Raw genomic sequence first — 19,993 nt, forward strand, 5'->3', positions numbered from 1 at the left:
GGTTCAGGTAAAATTATGCTTCAAGCAGTGGCCTGAAAATACTTACATAGCCCTCTGCCTTTAAAGTTTAATATTTTAATCAAGATTCTAAGTCATGTACTTTAAACGAGACTTTGTTTCTCTCTCTGATTGAATTTTAAAGTGAGTTTATCATCTGCTCCTTGGGGAATGCCCTCAGAAGGGCCAAGTAAGGGGTGGGAAACTCAGGAGGAAGAAAGTTGCCTTTTTCCATTCTTCTTCCAGTTGTCATTCCTGCTTTTCTTCTCACTTGCTTTCATCTATGCTTGTTCTTTAATTTGTGTTCTGATTACTATGGCAGAGTTTGCCTTGAGCTTTGCCTCTTTGTATCTCAATGGCCAACTTCGTTTCAGAATTCCTCTTAGTTTTAGAGTTCTGACTAAAATGATCATGTGATGTGCTACTGGCAGAGTCCTAGGAGAGATGGTTAAGATTCTCTCAGTATGCTTTCTTAGAAAGTTTTTTTAAAAAAAAAAATGTATAAAAAAATTCCTGGAAACCCTCACGTGGTATTTTGAGGAGCAAATGAAGGAATTTAATCTATGCTTGATGTTCTTTTGATAGAGTTTCATAAATCATGACTAAAAATACTTGTTCTCATGTAGTTTCAAAAGCCATTTATGTAGTGAATTAAAACTTGTAAAACACTTAATTGCAGTTAAACACGGGTGGTTAAACTGATGCTAAATTACCTTTTTAATATGTAACTGCCTTATCAAGATTTTTTTCTTACTGAATTTGGGCACAGTTCAGTCACTGTGGCTGCGGGAAAAATTTGGGATCTGTGTTAATGTGGGGGTTCCCTTATTCCAGTTAACGATAAATTTCACTGCTTAGCTACCTTCTCTTGCTTCTTCCTTTGACAAATCACCCTGCATCTGTCACATGTGCAAGTCTTCTACAGAGTTCATGGCTTAATTCTTTGGGGCCTCTATTCTTAAAGCATTTCTTTTTACCCAGTTGTCTGAGAAATAGACTAAACAAGAATCCTAAAGCAGCATGCATTTTCCTGCCTGTTTCTTCAGTATGAAGTGGTTTTCAGTTCCGAGTCTTAAGGTAGTTATTTTGCAGTTTGTGTTTGATTGTCTGAACTTTGCAGTTTCTTTACGTTGTTTCAAGTGTGGATATCAAGTTCATAAGAAGTTGCTGATTTGAATCAATATAGGTTAAAAAGTCAATTTATTGGTTATTGTAAGTGGTAGACGTAAAGGTTTTTGTTGAAAGGTTGATGCTCAACAATTTGTAACCTTTAAAATGTGGTTTTGCATCTAGGTACAGCTTTTACATTATATTTGGTTCTTCCTTCTGACTATCCGTAAAAATGCACTGTATTCACGTTGAAATACTATACGGCTTGTTACACACTTAGAAATTTAATTTTTTACATTATGCTGGTAGAAATGCTGACTGGTATGTTTCCTTTTTATTTCCCCTCAATTTGTGTCAAACTGCATTTTGACGGTAATGAAATGCAACACTTTAAAGTTACAAGTTATGTAAAATTATGCTGAATGTGCTGGGTACATATGCAAAAAGACGTTATCAAATGTTATTAATTTAAAATTAACTGATTAAATAAATGAAATATCTTCTGTAGTTAGTGAGTTGTGCGGAGGTTTCTGCTCATTGTCCTTCCTGATACCGAAACAAAGATTTCAGGCTGTCTTTTCATGATCCTTCTGTGTTGATGCTCCTGTCCAAACCAAACCAAAAAAAAAAAAACACAACCCACCCCCAAAGCACCCCCCACACTCCCTAGGAAGTTGTATTTGGTTGTCTTTGCTCCTATACTACCCCTCTCCCTGAGTGAGGAAAATACCCTCGATTTAAACACAACCACGCTGTTGTTTGTTGAGAAATTTTAACTTCAGTTTTCCAGTTTGGATCACTTCATTAGCTGATCCAGTTTGGATCACTTCACAAGCTTCATTTTGACTGGTTTGTTCCTTAGAGAACTAATTGCAGAACTGCTGCTAAATGGAATGAAATGAATGTTTTTAGTATATGCAAAATAAGCAACCAGCATTGCAAGTTAATTCTATCAGTTCAGCAGAAACCAATTTTATGTGTTTAATGATAATTCTGGATTCGTGATCCAGTTCTCTAAAACTGCTTGAAGTTTCCTTAATGGGTTATATCCATTTAGGACTCACTGTAAGTTGCTGTAATTTCAAGTGTAACCAGAATATTTTTTGTTTAACTGCAAGTTATTATTTATCTTATTATTTACGCACCTAAATTAGGCTCTAGCACTCTAAAAGATTGTTCCTCTTCCCTGTTCTAAAAGCTGCCTGCAACACCCTCAGCATTTTCCTTACCTTTGATGTTTTTGGTTTGGAATCTCTTCACCAAGCACCACCTCCTTTTCCTCAGCTGTTGCATGTAACTGATGCCATGAAGATGTGCCTGCTCTGCTGAGGGAGGCCTCTCAGCCTGGACCCCTAAGGTGCCCTCAAGTTTTTGAGGTGCCTCCCCCCCTACAAAATATCCTGCTGCAAAGACTGACCACACCTCACACCAAAGTGCACCAAAACTGTAGGGTCAAGCAGAGCCACACTTCTGATGGTTTATTAAGATGTGTCGCTGGTAGCTCAAGGAGCTGTGCCTCAGCGCTTCGTTTTGCAGAGTGAATACGCTGACTAGTTGCTTTTACCTTTCTCAAATGTATGCTGTTCACAGGCACGTCCAGTTTAACAGTGTTTTGCTGTTTTCCCAGACTTTGGTTGTGGCAGCACATGAGGCACAAGTGTTTGGTGGTACCTGCGGCTCAGCGGGACCTGGGAGGAGGCTGCAGAAGCTTTGAGCTTTATGATGCTCGTGCTGCTGTTAGGACAATTCCAGCCAACAACTTGGGTAACATCAGAGCTTTTTGAAATTCAAATGGAAAACATCTCCAAAATCCATCTCAGGGACTTCTATCAAAGCATTCAGGGCTCATATTTCAAATAAGTGGTAGATGGTGGTTGGGGTTTAACCCAGCCGGCAGCTAAACACCACGCAGCTGTTCGCTCACCCTCCCCCCTCCCTCTCCGGGATGGGGGAGAGAAATGGAAAGTGAAGCCCGTGAGTTGAGATAAAGACAGTTTATTAAGACAAAAATAATAATAACAATAATAATAATAACAATAATGATGATAATAGTGCTAAGAATAATAACGTGTACAAAACAAGTGGTGCACCACCCGCTGACCAATGCCCAGCCTAGCCCCGAGCAGTCCGGCACCCCCACCATGGCCAGCCACCCCTATATATTGTTTAGCATGATGCCATAAGGTATGGAATGCCCCTTTGGCTAGTTTGGGTCAGCTGTCCTGGGTCTGTCCCCTCCCAGCTCCTGCTGCACCCCCAGCCTACCCGTTGGCAGGACAGAGTGAGAAGCTGAAATGTCCTTGGCTTGGTGTAAGCACTGCTCTGCAACAATTAAAACATCAGCATATTATCAGCACTCTTCTCATCCTAAGCCAAAATGTAGCACCCTACCAGCTACTAGGAAGAAAATTAACTCTGTCCTTTCTGAAACCAGGACAATAGTTTAAACTAAAAGCAGTACATGCAAAAAAGAAACATCAATTGCAGGCTCAGACAAAGAGCCTGCAATTGATCTACCCCCATACAAAAAGGAAGGGTGCTTTTCTTCCTTGGAAGGTGCTGTGGGATTTATTAACCTGGTGAGAGAATCGGATATGATTCCCAGTGTTCCAGATGGCACCATCCAGTTGGGAGCTCATATTCTGAGGTCTAAAGACGCTGGTGTTGATGGCGTGGTGTTGGAGAATGCAATAACTTACTGCAATGATTTTTTTAATTAGATGATGGTTCTAGTAAGTGGTCAAGTACTTACATTCATTGCACTGTCTGCAAAAAGAATTTTTACCTGGTGAAAAGATAGCCCTTCTGGGTCTTGTACTGGAAGGCAGGGTTAGTTTTCTTTATTGAATGTACCAATCACTCCCATTTTCTGGAGCAGGGGAGGCATCATTAGCTTCTGGATCTCATTCCTCCCTCCCCAAAATGGTTTCCTTCAGGTGCCCTGTTCTGCACAGAGTTGAGATGTGTGTGTATTTTTGCTTCCAAGTCTTCATCAAAAAGCACTGAGCCTTGGTCAACAATCAGAAAGTTTTGTCTTCACGTAGAAAAGACGTAATACTGAAACTCAGACAGAATGAGACAGCTAATTTTTTTCTTTAATATCTGAAATAAAAAGAATGCTTGAACTACTTCCCCACCTTTTAAAACAACAATCAAAAGGCAGGGAATTAATTGTGTTGTTGGTTTTCCTAGATCCGCAAAATGCTGCTTACACCAGATATATTGAGAAGCTAAAGAACTGAAACTACTTGCTTCTTCCATCGTTGAGCCCTGGTAGTCTAGGCAAGATGCAACATTTCTGAACAAAAGCCAGATGAAACACTTCCATTCGCCTGAGTGCCACTCCAATCTTAATAATTATAGTATTAACAAGCCAGGTGGAGGTGTTCAAAGATTTGCTTTAATAAAATAATACATTGTAGGCCTTAGATTTAAATATATATGTATATATTTGGGAGATTGTATATCTGCAGAATTCATGGGCTGCCCTTTGAAATTCTGTAGTTTTGTCACAGACCCTAGGCTGTCAGTATTTTGCTGATCACTGCTCAGAAAATGTATGCTATCCCCTCAGATTAGGAAAAAAATAGTTAAGCATATCTTTTTTTTGAATGAGATGCCGACTTGTGGGGTGGTTCAAGATGCAGTGTCTGGGTTTAAGTGTGTAACCGTGTGGTGATTCAATAGGTGGCACTCCAGGCTGAGCTGGGCATCTGCCTGCACCCTGTCCTCTCCAGCAGGTGGGGTGCCTGCACCCCTGCTGGCTGGGGAGACCCCGAGGAACCCAAGAACCCATGATGGGGAACCACAGGAGCTCTCCAAGCGCACCTGCTTGTGTACAACCCATAAGGTGATGCCTGCTTGTGTATGACAGCCATTGGAGAAGAGGGATTGTGAAAGTGGATATTTCTGTAGGGCCTTCTCCTTGTGATGCTCCTCTTGGGACATGAGTATCAAAAGTGGAATGGGAAGCAGTGCCCTGAGAATTTCAGAGGTGAACAGCAACTTCCCTCAAGGTGGTTCCAGGCACTGATGCCCCCCTTCAGGAATCTAACCCTGCTTGCTGCTTACTGATCAATTCGCTGCCAGTAGATCAGCAGTTGGAGCTCCTGTCGTGAAGATTTGTGCCTCCATTAAGAGGATGTTGTGTTCGTTTAGAGGGAAGTAACTGGGCCTGGGGAATAAAGGTCGTATTATGCGCTCAATATTAACTGCTTAGTTATGGTTCAAGGTTGGAATAAAGAGACGCTGTTTTTCTTTATCCCTTGGCAGACATGCAACATCCATGCTGAAGTTTCCAAATGTATTGTTAGGATGAACAATGACTAAATGGTAACATTTAAATACAGCAGCATTTTGAAACTTGAATAAAGATGTAACGTTAATAAATGTTACAAACCCTTAGCAGAGAGAAGATGTTGTAATGGAATAGCTTACCCCACCAATAATTCTTGTGAGAAATAACAGCTGCTCAGGGTGGATTTTGTGAGAGCCATGGCTACATTCCTGCTGCCGGTTTCATAGCTGGTATTCACATTGATGGTGGTGTGATGTCCTAAGAGATCCAACTTACTGCTTGCTCCCTTGGCATCTAACTGGCTTTACTGAACTTTTGGGCAGGAGAGCGGAGCTGTTTAACTTCATCCGGGACAGCTGTGGAGTAGCAGCAGACAGCAAGCATGGGGACTGCAGGGTAGCTGTTCTGTGGCAATGCTGAGCACTGGGAGAATCTGTTTGCTTCCTGAGTGAGAGCAGCAAAACAACCGCAGCAAATGCTGGTAAGCAGATTTGGGAAAGTTTCTTAGCAGTTGGAAATGTTGCCTCCGTACAATGCAGATATTCCAAACTGGCTGAAAGATTTCACGTTGATAAATCGCTCTCTTTCCAAGAAAGTTCTCATGCTAAAATAGCGCTTGGAACAGTTCTGACTGAAAAACTCCCCATCCTTTTGCAATACATCTGGTAAATACTGGAGTGGACTCACAGAGCTGACCTGCTGAGGCAAGGCTGGGGATGCCACAAAGTGGCTGAAGAAAAATGATGCGCAGAGCAGAGGGAGCTTTACCCATTCAGATGGAATGGTTATGGCATATACTGGGGATGTTACGTGGAAAGAAGACATAGGGAACATTCCTCATGTCTTAACATTATTACAAAAATGCTGCAATGCTGAGACCATTGCAGGCTTAATTCCTAGTCCCTCTTTCAAATGATAGATATTAGCTTCTCTTAAAATAAAGATAAGCTTTTTTTTTTTCTTTTTTTTTTTTAAGAGGCAATCTGATTTGTTAGGCAGTGCATTACAAAGGCAAAACTGAAGTTAAAGGCAGTACTAAAACTTGAATTTGTGGAGGACAATGTATGTACATAAATCTAGCGGTACTGGAGAACATTTCAAAGACACAATTACAAACTCAAGAGATACTTTGTAGTAGTGGAGAAATGAAATTCAAACAATTGAAGGCCTCTCACTCTTTCTTATCATCCTTTGTGTTACTTGCTATCTGAAACTGCTGAATTACAGCAGTACAGACTGCTCACTGCCTGCCTCTATTTTGAATACAGCAACTTTATGGGGAAAAAATCCATGCAACAAGACTTATTTCCTTGCTTAATTGCGCTAATGAAGTGAGAATGGCACAGAGCAGCATGGAAATATTTATTTGAAATTGTAGCAAGTTCACAAGGGAATCCCCTGCCGCAGGCTGATTGAAGACAGGAGGCATTGCAATCCTCCTTACTCACATTACTGCGCCAGCTAATCCTAAGGCCAGACCAAAGGGTTTTGTAGCAATTTGACTAGGAAATTCTTACCACTCTTTCCACCACAAAAGTTCCCCTGATATCCATACTGGTGATTACAAGGTAATTAAAAAACTAAAAAAAATATATTTTGAAATTTGGGATCAGAAAAAAGTAATTTAGACATAAGCAGAAACTGAAGAGTCCCTCAATTACTTGAAAGCATATCTAATTAAGTAACACATCTGTCACAGAGTCTTTGGCCTTAGCTTATTTGGCCACACAATATAATGAATAAACCTCCCATTAAAGTCATTAAGAGCAGACAAAGCCACGATGTGCACCCTAGGACTTGCCTGCACAAGAAATAGCTCAGACCAGGTACAGCAGAGGATCTATTCTGCAACACCTCCTTAGGGGAGCACTTTTTTTTTGCCATAAGTATGCATTTGTGTGGTTTCACTTAATACACATGAGAAGTGAAATATGTTAAAAGCAAAGCCATCCGTCATGTCAAACAAGTGCATCTATGTGAGGAACTGGTGCACAGTGCCTGCTGGGCTTTGAATTCCCCACTTGAGATCGTTTCACAGTAACCACCTTATATAGATCAATGCAAAGTAGCACAAAGTGCACTGCTCCTTCATTGTAAATTTACAAAATGAAGGAAATCGACCCACTGAATGCATGGCTTCATGATGAGGTAATAGCTAGCCAGAAGCTGCTTGGGGTGCTGAGATACTGCTGCAAGTCAACCATGCAGCTCACAAAGTTGAGTCTGCTGATTGCCAAGAAGCAACAGTAGTTCGGCACCACTTGCACCCTAGAATGTGTTTTCTGTCTGTTTATGGGACAATCAAAACACCATTTCAAATATACTAGTGCATATGATGTAAATTTTATCACAAGCTTAAATATTACATAAGCATAACTGCTTATTCCATACAGACTTGAAAAAAAATGGCATTTATTCAGTGCAGTGCCTTTAAGGCAATGGATGCACTTCTCTGAAATGTGCAGAGAACATGGTCAAGAAGCAGGGTGAAGCCTGCCTGATGTAGCTGTGCTGAGCAGGAGGAGATAGCTGATACACTTGACTAACTGCTGAGAGACTAAACGAGACCCTTTGAGATGAACCAAAAATAGAGTTTTCTACAGATGAGAGTAGTACCCTCATATGAGAGTAGTACCATTCTGACTACAGTTATGTCTAAAATAAATAATACAGCCTTGTCAAAGACTTCATTAAGTTGGCACTAGATAAGCTTCTATCTATGCTAAGGAAAGGGTGAGTTATACTAATTTGCAATAGCTTTAAAACAGCATAATACATTATTAACAGGAATTGTACCAGTGTATTTATTCTGGTTATATTCTGGTTTATTCTGGTTAGCCCCCTGAATGACAGGTACAAGAGCATAAGTCCATGAAGACCATGCAATAGGGCTAAGGGAAGATAATGGCATGAGAATTCTTGCAAAGTAGCAGGAATCTGCTCTTCATGCTGTGGAAGCTGCCCACAAACTATGATCGCAAAGTAAGGGAATGCAAGATGATAGCAGTCACTTAAATCCTTCTTGTTGCCTGCTAAATTTGATAGTATGATATGGCATTTACATGAACCAGCACCAGTTATTGTAAATCAGCTAATGTGTGGTAACTGTTCAGCTGCTGGGTCTTCAACACAGATTTAAGTCCTGACCCTTTGCAGTCAAAGTACCAGTGGGAAATATTCTTTCTTCTCAGTGTGTGACTAGAACAAGCATACATGCTTCAGCTGTTATGAAAAGTGGTCACTTCCCCAGTAACACCACCGTTCTGTCAATAATGCCAGGCCCACTAGGTCTTTGTCTTTCCAAACCTGCTTCTCCTAATTACCTTGCTGTTCTTAATCTTCATTTGTAGCCACCTTGCTACAGCTTCTCTTAAAATATTCACTGCCAACTTGGTCCCTCCTGTCTGTGCTCATCTCAGATAAAAACCATCAACCAAATGCCTCTCAAAACTACTAATTCCTCCTGGCTTTTTAGTGGCTTCCCTTCAGGCTTCCCCTGGTTCCCCTTGCTAGTTACTTTCAACTCCTTTTGCCTGTGGGCAACAAGAAGTTTTCTCAGCAAGTCATTGCATGGACACTGCCTGGAAGACTACAGCAGAAGTCATGGCAGCGGGGCAGCCCCACCTCTGTTCCTCTGGCTCTGGGTGAGGTTTCTGCACAGGCTTCTGCAGTGTGGTGAAAATTGTAGGTTAATCTGCCAAATGAAACAGATGCTCGTTTAGAAGTACACATGCACAATCTGCTCAGAACAGGTCTCCCTCTAAGGCTGATAAAGGATGGGTAATCTTGTCATCGTTTTTCAGATGTGGCATAAATAAATAAATGGCGCATGAGGATTTTCTTTGCATCAAAAGAAAAACCAGAATACAAATAGAGGAAATGGACTTACTAACTGAGAGTCCTTGGACTGGTAAAATTGCAAGTTTGTTCTTGTTCCACCTCTTTTTATGAACGTATCAGAACGACGGTGGGGAGTGAAGAGTAGTCCGTATGCCTTTCACATGCCACACAGTTTCTGTGCTTACCAAATGGCCAATGGCCAAAAGAAAAAAAAAACACTATCATTTACAGACAGTCTGACCCAGATGCCTCCCTCTTGAGGTATAAAATTGCCCTTGGCTGCCTTTAGAGACACTGGAACCCAGATGTTTTCAGAGGACAAATTAAATCATAGTCAACCTGAAACGTCTGAAGATTTTTGTATCTGCCCCAACCACAGAAGCTGGGGGACTACTGAACAACCGCCATACGCATCTGTTTCAGAAGCCAGCAGAGAACCAGAAAGAAACTAATGATGGAAAAACAGCACCTGAGACACTTCCAGCAAGCCACTGTTTTACACTATTATCATCTGCTCTGAAATAGTCCTAAGTATCGAGCAGGATTTGCAGGCTGTATATTTTGTGGCTAAGGCATTTGCCCTGGGTGCTGATTTTGTCAGCCTGGTGAATCTGTGCAAATAAATACAATGACTCTGTGTTAATCTGTTAAACCTGACCTAGAAAAACAAAAGCAAACAGAACCAAAATTGGCCAGAAATAAAGCGAGGAAGCAACAAACACCTTGTAGGAAACAAAGTTAGAGGGGAGAAGGGAAAAGGAGGCCTGTATTCCTCTGCTGCTATCAAATGTGTAAAGGAGGAGTCCCTTTAAAAATATTCTTGTTTATTTCATGCTGGCTTATTTGTACTTCAGAATGCCATGCAAGACTTGCAGTTTGGCCAGCTAACTCTTTGCAACAGCAAGGATGGCAATGGATTGTAGCTCTTCTTGATGGTTTTCAGTTTTTAATAAAGCATTTGGTTTCTGCTGGAGTTGAAAAGACAGTGCGCAGTTTTCACTAATTGTTCTTCTCATTTGATATGTGCCTTCCTGCTCACTCTAGAAACAGAGAGGCCTTCCATTTTAGCTTGTCTTCACATGAGATATAATACAGAAAATTGGAACTATTTAAGGGGGAAAAATTGAAACACAATAAACAGTCCTTCCTCATGGTCCATGTGAATGCTGATAATACTCTTTCTCTCCCTCCCTCTTTCCCTTCCTCCCTCCCTCTGTCTGACCCAATTTTGCTTGAGCAGACCTTGTTTTCCTATGGCAGGCACCTTTGAGACTGCAAACTTAGCAGATGCTGCTGAATACGAGAGCACTGCACTCAGAAAATCAAGTTTAAATCTACTACATTAATGGCATTAAAATTTCCAGTGTACTAATAACTTGCTTGTTCTGTTTTCATCTAAAACTCCCTTAGTTTTGCTCACATAAAACCCAAGGCTAAGGGTTTCAATCCTCCAGCAACTTTAGGTATCAGCGCATCTGTCCAACCTGCTTGAAGGAATGCTGTGTTCTTGGATACAACTATTGAAATCTATTTGATTGCTTACTGTTATACATACACATAGAAAAGGGCTAAAAATTACTAGCACCAGCAAATGTGTTCATTTCATGCTTTACTGCAAACAAGCTAAAAAAAATGAATAAATAAAAAAAAAAATCAATACTTGCCAAATACAAAATGACAACATTGTGAAGGGAAAATTGTTTTCCACCATAGAACACAAACAAATAACAGGAAATATTGGAAGAGCTCCTTTCTTTCTTCTCACTCTTCTCTTAATCCTTACACCTCCCACAACACCGAGGCACCAAGCATCTTTTAAAACTGCAGCTCTAGTTCAAGGAAGGGTATCTGGTGCACTCAAGAATTTTGTTTTGCATCTGAAATTATTTTTTTCATAATGTGATCAAGCAGTCTGGATCCAAGCAGTCCTGCAGCATCTTCTGGGTGTCGAGCTTCACCCCAGCCTAGGGAAATAGCTGAGGCCATAAACATGGGGCTAGCATCATTGTGTTTTAATCACTGTGTTAGCACGCGGGATGGCACCACAGGAAGAGCTCTGCACTGCACCCTAATTTGAGCGGGAGAGCAGCATCCACGCTGTGCTTGCTTGGTCGGGTTTGTGTTTCTAGGCTGCTCCATTTGTGGCTGGAGCACAGCTTCCTGCTACATTGCAGGTGAAATGTTTCCTCTGTGTGTCCTGGGGATGCTCCACCAAACAGGACAAAGAGGAGGAGAGGAGGTCAACCTAATTTGCTTCAAAACTATGTAACTGAACTGCAATAAAATGCTAACATAGACGCACACAGGTTTGCCCTTCTTAGGCAATGAGTGTCACAGTTTTAATCTGAAATAAGTTGAACTGATGTCACGATAGCAGAGTAGTACTTTATTTCAGTGCAAATTTTAAGAGCTATTGTAGAATCAAGTCCCTCTTGTTTGGCTGAAGCAGGGAGAAAAATATCTTATGCTTCAGTAACTGGAATTGATTTATTACAGCATTAAGGAGCTGTAGGTGTAGAAAGAGAAATCCCCTCAGATCAGCGGGTTAGATAACGTCAGCAGCAAGCCTCCACCGTTCACACCAGCACCAGAGCTGCATCCCTGGGAAGCTGTCAGAGAAACCTTGGTGGAAATCATGTCATGGCACACCACCACTGGTGTGAAAACAGTCGGGACAAAAATAGCATGAGAACTTTACAGAAAACATACAGTTATTTCCTCTATGCAAATTCAGAACTGGCAACAGAACTAGCCTAAGTCATCACTTTCCCTTATTTACACCCATTTTAGACTCCACCCCTCTCATTTCTATCCCTTTCCACAGTATATTTATTCTCTTTTCCCAGTCCTTTTGGTCTTTTTTTTTTTTTTTTCTATTTTCCCTCCTGTTTTCTCAGTCTTCCCTGGTGTTTTCCTAGGATGCTATATTTTATACTAATAGATTATTTTTTTTCTGCTGCAATTATCCCAAATTTTGCTTGTTGAATTGAAAGCTGTTTCCCCTGCTGTAGATGCTCTGAGTAATATCCAATGGGTCCCTCTGGATCTCTCACCAGACAGCATTATAGAGCTCAATGCAAACTGAGAGCCTGTTTTGCTGGCAAGAGGAAGAATGGAAAGGAGTTGGAGCATATGGCCCCAGTCATCCATGAAAAAGTAGAGAACGGAACATAAAATAGGAAATTTCAGTGCAGATGACTGAGATTAGGAAAATTTTGTGGGTGTATTGACAAAATTAAACTATAAAATGAATTAAGTAGATCCCCCCACAAAAGAACACACTTCTTTGAAGAAATTAATCTAGGAGGTCTTGGACAGATCTTCCATTTCAGAACCACAAAATGTAGATGTTGTGATGATCAGCGGCCAGTCCTTTTACATGTATGCTCTCCTGCTCACCGCAAACAGTCATCTTGGTAAGATCTGATGTTTTCCAATCTCCTTTCTTTCCTGGAAAATATCTGCTTACCATACCCTTATGGAAAGAGGTAATGCAATATGACACAGAAATGGGACACAACAACAAAAGCCTTAAAAAGGAATTGAGCACTGAAATGGTATAAACAAACAGTTCAGAAGCTTGAACAGAACTCTGAAAGAGACGTGTTCCCTATCAATAATTACTTTTTTTTCCTTTTTCATTAAGAACACTTGCTTGTACATCTTCTGTTGCTAAATGTGACTGTATCTAATTGGGATTTTTTGCTAGCGAAATTGTGTGGCTTAGAGGCAGCATTATTTCACAAATGTATTGAAATAACACAGAGATTTATAAATCTCATTGATAATCATCTTTATTATGTTAAAGTGTAACAGGAACTTGCCTTCTGAAAACTAGTTTATACTAGCAATCCTGCAGAAAGCTATTTGATTGCCAGCTAGCCTCGGTCTTCCTTTTTCATTTCTGTCTTTTCTGTCTGGCCTTTCTTTGTCAATCATTTCTCAGAACCAAAATGGTTTATTGGTTCATTGTCGAACCAAAAGTTACAAATGTTTCAGAACAAAAAGGTCACTGCAGACAATTTTATGTAACACTTCTGGAATTCTCTGTACTTCATCATTATGAATAAGTTGTTCATATTGATCTCTACATGGTTCTGTACTGTTTTGCATAATGGCTCTTATCCAATAAAGTTTGGGGTATTCTGCTGCAAGACAAAGTAATAATTTATATTTAATCCCAGAACTTGCTTCATATTTTCACATCTTATGGGATAAATCAACCCACAGATTACATAAAAAGACAATATTCTATGTTTTTCAGTATTTAGGAATGAAGTAAACATATATTCAAATCACTTCTCCTTTTTAAAAATCAGAGAAGTTGCTCAGATTCTTTGGTGATTCTTTAACAGTACATAGATAAGAAGAGTATTTCAGCACTTCGGAAGTAGAAACCCTTACTACTTGTTGTAACAGAAAAGTAATACCTTCTACTCTAAGTAGAAGGTATTTTCCTAAGGTGCTTTTATTTATTACTCTTAAAATAAATTCATCTCACAGAAAGAACCTTAGCTTTACCTTCCTGGCCTACTCATTCAGAGAATTCCTCCTGACAATAACAGGGGCTCAAAGGCCCTCTTTGTACTTTGTTTTTGCTTCCCTTTACAGCAGTAAACTGTATGTGAGCAGAGCTATTCTCTGCTAACAGAGGGCAGCTGCTCTGACACAGCCCCTGTCCAGTTCAGTAATCTTGGTTCTGCTCCAGAACAGAGGTCCAAATGAGTTGTATATTGGGACTGGCTGCTGAGCCATGCTAAGTCCTCAGACGTCCCTGGAAATTGGCATAGGCCAGAGGTGCACAGTGCTGCTCCAGCACCCAGGAGTGTCTTCCAGGACTGCCGATTCACAGGGAGGTTGCTGCCTGCAGATCTGCTCTCCCTGCGCACATCGGGAAACACGTCCAGGAGCTCCAAGTCCTTCCCTGTGTTAGCAGGTGGAGGAACTGGTGAAAAAAAGAAAAGACATGTTTATCATTAGCAGCAAGAGACCAGCATTTCCCGATCCCCCTAGGCTCATTAGGGTAGCTTTTAGAAGCCAAATTGAGCTACCTTAAGCTCCTTTTTAGGAACCCAACTGCACTACCCAAGGACGGGCTATTGCAGAGATGGGGCACGAAGTCACAATGCTGTTTCCAGGCCCATCTCCAATATTTCACACAATATCAAGCATTAAAATAAATAAATAAATAAAGAAAGAAAGAAAGAACTCTTCAAATGATAACATCTAGCTCTCAAAGATATGATTGGGGTGAAAAAAAAAAAGCGAAAACCCCAAAAAATGATTGATATTTTGATTTCCTGAGGGAATAAACATTCAGGAGAGACTTCATTCCTCCTCAAAAAGATGTATATATATATGTGTGTGTGTGTGTGTATAAAATTGGGTTTATCTGTCCTAATTACCATCACTTCTAACCCCTTAGCTAAAAGGCCCCCAGAGCACCTTTCTTTACGCGCCCCACGCCGCAGCCCAGCTCCCGCAGGCCCCCTCTCCACGCCTGCGCAGGGAGCTTCCCGGCAGTCCCAATTTTACCTTTTTTTCGCTCATTTTCGGGGCGGGTGTCCCCGTCCCTGCCTCCTGCCGAGGGGACGGGCCCCAGGTGACGGCGGCGGCCGGGCGGGGACAGGGACAGGGACAGGGACAGGGCCGGGGGCCGGGCCCCGGTGCCGCTGACGTGCCAGGCACCGCCCGGCCTAGGGGCGGCTCCGGCTGCGGTGGCTGTGAAGACGGACACACGGACAGACAGACAGACAGACCGACAGGCTGACGGACAGACCGACAGACCGACGGACAGACAGACCCAGGGTGCGTTACCGAGGCTTGCTGGCGGGGGGGGAGGGGAGGGGGTCGCTGCGCCCCGAGGTGAGGGTGCAGCGCCGGGCAGCTGGGCGCTGTGTCATACAGATACTCTGTGCACGGAATTACGTGTTACATAAATATATGCTGTATGTATATGTATTAATGCATTATAATGCATTATAATGAATTTTTCATGCATCGTATTTCTCTTTGTGTTAATCCGGAGACGGCCTTGTTTTTACTCCTCATCGCGTGCTGCCGAAAGCGCTGAGGATTTGGGGGAGCGTGGGAAGCGAGCTGGTGGCGATACGCTTAAAACATCATAAAACCTGTAAAAGGAAGGAGGTGCCAACAGCAGCTTTTGTGCTGCTGGCTTCTGCCATGGGCAGGCAGCGGAGCTGGGCACGGTGACCTGCGGATGGAGGCATGGAGGGAGGGGTGGCTGCCTCCCTGCTTCTCGTCCCGCACCCGCCGAGCTGGCCCGGCATCCTCACAGCCCCCCAGCTGTGTGACACTTCTGCTGTGGGACCGTGCTGGGGCCGTGCTGCCAAATTCTGATGGCACACAGAGCACAGAGTGGCACCATGGAGGGTTAGGGTCTGGCCCGTGCTTGGGATCCCCGCCTGGCCCACGGCCACGTCCCCGCTCGCCCCATGTCTGGTCCCTTCCTTGGACATCGCGGGAGGGGAGCAGTGGCCTGGGTTTGTGTCTGCCACTTGTGTGTCAGATGGACAGGACCTCGGGGTAGAGGGGACATTCTTCCTGTACCTGTGGGGGGAAACTGAAACCGAAAGTAATGCAGGAAAAGCCTGAGTGACCCAAGCTGAACACGCCATCCCTCAGAAAAACTGAAATACTGGTGTCTTCTAGGTGCAGAAGATGAGAGTAACACTTGTGATTTGAAATCCAGAAGCATGTTGCATATCATGGATATTTTATTCTTAGTCTATGCAGGATTTATCTTTAATTAATTTCAATTTGAAGATCTTATATTGGTGTACCATACTTGTATGAACATACTTCTAAGGGCTTGTAGTGTACGTGAACTTTATTACAGACTATTATGACTCTAAATTTTATTTGCGGAAATAAAATGCTTCCTTTTTTTTTTTTTTAAAGCAGAAATATGTTCTGCAAATATTATTACTAAAGTACTAACAACATAACCTCTATGATGCTCTACTGTAATTAGAAGAAAGTAGCACCTAGAAGCCTTATTTATTTACTTGTGCCCTGTGGTAGAAGCGGCACAGACACAGGCAAACAGGCAGTCATTGGTCCCAAAGAATTTATGAAATAAAAGGAAAACAACAGACTTTAAACATAGACCAAAAAAAATATTTGTTTAATAAGATACCTCTTAATGTTCAGACAAGTGGAAAACCCATTATAAATTACATGGGTGTCATAGCTCCTATTTCATTTATGTCTGTTTATATGGCCTAACTGCAGTTATTTGCTGGGCTGCTGGAATTAATGATTAATGCCTCTTCACCAGTGAAAAACAATATTTGCCAGCTAGCAGATACTCCTTCCTAAACTCAGGTGTTTTGTGACAGAACCTGCCGCAATAATTCTTACAGCTCCATAAGATAGTAATTGATTTCCATGCTGCATTTTTCTTTTTCTCATTTTTCTCTTTAAAGATGTGCTTATGCTTCAGTCAGTCAGGGTTAGCCCGGTAGAAAGCTGCAGCAGAACCACCACAGTGTTTGATGAAACATTGCCTGGATCCCATCCCGGCAGCCCTTCAGGTTCTGTTTTTCCCCCATTCCCTGCCTCGCAGGCAGAGCTGGGTAAACATTGCCCTTACTCTTCAAGGCCTCTCCCTTTGACCTTTCATACACTTAGAAGTTGTTTTCAGTTGTGCGTTTCCATGTTAGCTAATGAAGAGCAGCTCTTCTCAAGGCAGCACCTGGACACAGCTCTGTACATCCACTTGCAGCACAGGGGCAGTGCTGGGGTCTGAAACCAGCAGAGCAGTGCTCAGCTGCAGGCTCCGAGCGCTCTGGGGTCTCCTTTCCGAAGCAATGTGCGGTATAGAGCAAAAACCTCTTGGCTGTTTGCTCAAACAGAATATTTCTCAGGCACGGGAAGGGATGGAGCACTGAATCATCAGCTGATAAAAACGTGATGTGAATGCTCTTGGAGAACTGTCACCATCCAGCGGGGACCGGTGACATGGTGTAAGGTAGTAGCGCTGTGTGGGTGAGGACCAGATCATAGTAAGGGCAAAGGTGACGTTCCTAGACACTTCTACACAGCTCATGCTGCTGCTGCACGTGACACTCTTAAAAAACAGCTTTTCCTACCCGGAGAGGATCATGGCAGGTGCTGCTTTGAAATTTCCTGCGTCCTGTTCCCAGCTGAGCAACCCTGCAGCACTTCTTGCTGCTTCCCTCCTTTCCCCTGCTGCCTATTCCCCCTGCACACAGCAGCATTCCCGCTCACCCAAGGGCTGCACCTGCCCTGCCAAATATGCTTGCTTCACCTGTTATTCTGCTATTCCTCTGATTCTGGGTAATAAAACATTCATGTCAAGAGCACTGGTATAAAAGTCGGGCACTTCTGACAGTAAAGAGCTGAATCATGCTGTCAGCCCCATTTCAGTCAATTTTTGCTCAGTACTTTTCCCCATTACCATAATTTCAGGCAACTGAAACCTTTGCTTTTATCATTCAGTTTTATAATTTATTCATATGAAAGAAGGAAACACTTCTCTGGCATTTTGTGTGTGTGTGTGTTTTTCTTTTTTTTTTGGCAGTGATGGTGTTTTATTTTGTTATTTTTAAAATTTAATCCCAAAGAAGGCACTGAGCATCTGCTCAGCAGCACAGACTGCTGGAGGAAGCTTTCCTTGCCTCCTGGGAGTTGACAGGTAGGATAGGAAAGGTGACAAATGCAGTGCATCATGTCTCTGCAATGTATCACATGGATCTTACTTCCATGCATGTGGTGCGTAGAATGCATAGGCTTTTGTTTTTTGTAAACAGATAAATGCAGGATCTGGTTAATTTAGGATATTGTGATTATTTTTCCGCTTGTTAGACATTTTGTATCTTTTTATTATCTAAAGAAACTAACTCAGCAACTTGTTTTGTTTTTCTGTTACTAAAAATACTAAGAGGAAAGCACAGCTTTGTGTCCTCTAAGAATTTTCTGACTTGTTGGCAGAATAACTCTTGGGGTAGAGCAGCAAATCATGCTATATTTGCTTGTTCTTAAAAACAAACAAACAAAAACATAGTTAAAGAGAACTACATGTACAAGTATGATGCATGCTATTTGGCACCGGGCCTGTGTATTTGTAATATTACTTGCTAAATCTGCACAGTGTTTAAGAATAGAAATGCTTTTAATGAGCTTTCCCTGGCTTGGAACAAAAAAAAAAACAAACCACCCCCTTGATTAATTTATATGGTTATGAAACATTCACGATTTGCATACAGAGAGACATTGGGAAACAGGGAAGCAAAAATAAAAGCTTGTCATCTCAGTAGTGTCTGCATGAGTGGTCACAGCACTTGAGCACAAAGGCTGTCACCATGCTCTGCTCCTCAGCAGAAGCTCCAACATGTTCACAGCCGTGGTCAGCAGCTCTTTGGGCTTTTGAAGTCAAGCCCCTGCAGGAGGGGAAGAACAAGAGGAGGGACTGCAGAGAGACCTCAGAGCCAAGACCCCCTGCAACAGTCTGAGCACAGAGACCGAGCCTCGTGGTGGGAGAGGCTGCAGTGTGTAGTGATCTTCATGCACGTGGCACCACATTGCCTTGACACAGGTGACTGGGGCCATTCAGGGGCTGTCCAGGGGGACCCAGATGTCTGTATGAGGCTGGTGTCATGGCACTTGACCAGCAGCTGGTCCACCTTTTTCTTGGGCAGCAGCTGAAGAGTAAGTACAATATCTAGTGAGCATCCACAAAGACACTGAACACTATATTATATATATACATATATTTAGGTATCCAAATCCTACTTGTCTGGGTTTCTGCAGGACAGGGGGATTGTTGGGAGACTTAAGAGAACAAAATACAAGAAAAACATTGCAAACGGTCCTGTACTTCCCACCATGTTACTTGAATGATTCTCATTCAACTTAGAGAACTTCAAAATGATATTTCTCTTCTTGAGGTCTAATTAGTGGTAAGTCTTCACAGAAACCTTAAGTGCCTGAAGGGTTTCTGGTCCCAGAGGAGGTTTTCTAGTCCCAGAAAGCAATTTCCTCTTGGCCTTTGCTGGTCATGTTCTCCACAGAGTGTGTGCTAAAGAAGCCAGTAGCCCGTGCTCTGTCTGCCAACCTCTTTGCTTACACTGTGCTCGCTTCCAGCTCTATGCGCTCCTTCACTACTTGGGGGATGGTTGTGTAAATAATATCGATCCTTGCTTGTTCTCTTCTACCAAAGGCCTGTCTTTGAACAGGTTTCGTCTTGGGGTTGGTGTCGTGCAGGTTGGTGTCTGTGGGCTGGCAGGGTTTGCTGGCTGCTGGCCCTTCAGCACAGGTTCTTTCAGATGCCTCCCTCAGGACGTGACCCAGGAGAGGTACATTCATCGGTAGACCTGAACCTTGCTCAGACCTTTACTCAGCATGACCCTGTGGGTCTGGCCCAAGAGGAAGGGCTCAATCACTTTGAAAGGCATTTCTTTTTGCTCCAATAACTTTGTGAAAGCAGTGTTTGTGACTGACACGATGGATTGCCACAGAGTGCTTCGGCAGGGTGCAAGTTGACTAGTTTCATTTGTTTAAGAACAAATAAGCTAAGAATGATTTTGTTACTGCAACTGTTGTATTTAGAAAGAGAATGCAGTTTGCTTTTGGCGTTGGCTTTTTGTGCCGAGTGGTATGAAGAAATTCCCGTTCCCTGGTATTTAAAAGTCTTGTGGCTTGAGAAAATTACTCCTCGCTCTCCCTTTCTTCTCTGCCGGAGAGTTGTCTTGCAAGACACACTCA

The 19,993-nt window shown here is 42.4% G+C and overlaps 2 protein-coding genes across 2 annotated transcripts in view; one reads left to right on the forward strand and one right to left on the reverse strand.

Annotated features, from left to right (window-relative positions):
* Positions 1-13,020: 13,020 nt before the first annotated feature.
* LOC311432447 (uncharacterized protein) lies at positions 13,021-19,594 on the reverse strand (the record flags this gene model as incomplete). Its single annotated transcript, XM_084510897.1, has 4 exons — positions 13,021-13,722; positions 13,766-14,189; positions 14,780-15,138; positions 19,356-19,594. The coding sequence occupies 3 exons, from the start codon at positions 19,592-19,594 to the stop codon at positions 13,879-13,881; spliced, it is 909 nt and encodes a 302-aa protein (XP_084367023.1). The 3' UTR covers positions 13,021-13,722; positions 13,766-13,878.
* Positions 14,910-19,993, forward strand: part of SNX10 (sorting nexin 10) — a 37,866-nt gene continuing 32,782 nt past the window's right edge. Inside the window, exon 1 of the mRNA XM_084510890.1 lies at positions 14,910-15,052. The gene's annotated coding sequence lies outside the window, so the exon portion shown is untranslated. The remainder of the gene's footprint in view (positions 15,053-19,993) is intronic.

Source organism: Aythya ferina (genome assembly GCF_964211825.1).
Source record: "Aythya ferina genome assembly, chromosome: 2".
Lineage (NCBI taxonomy): Eukaryota > Metazoa > Chordata > Aves > Anseriformes > Anatidae > Aythya > Aythya ferina.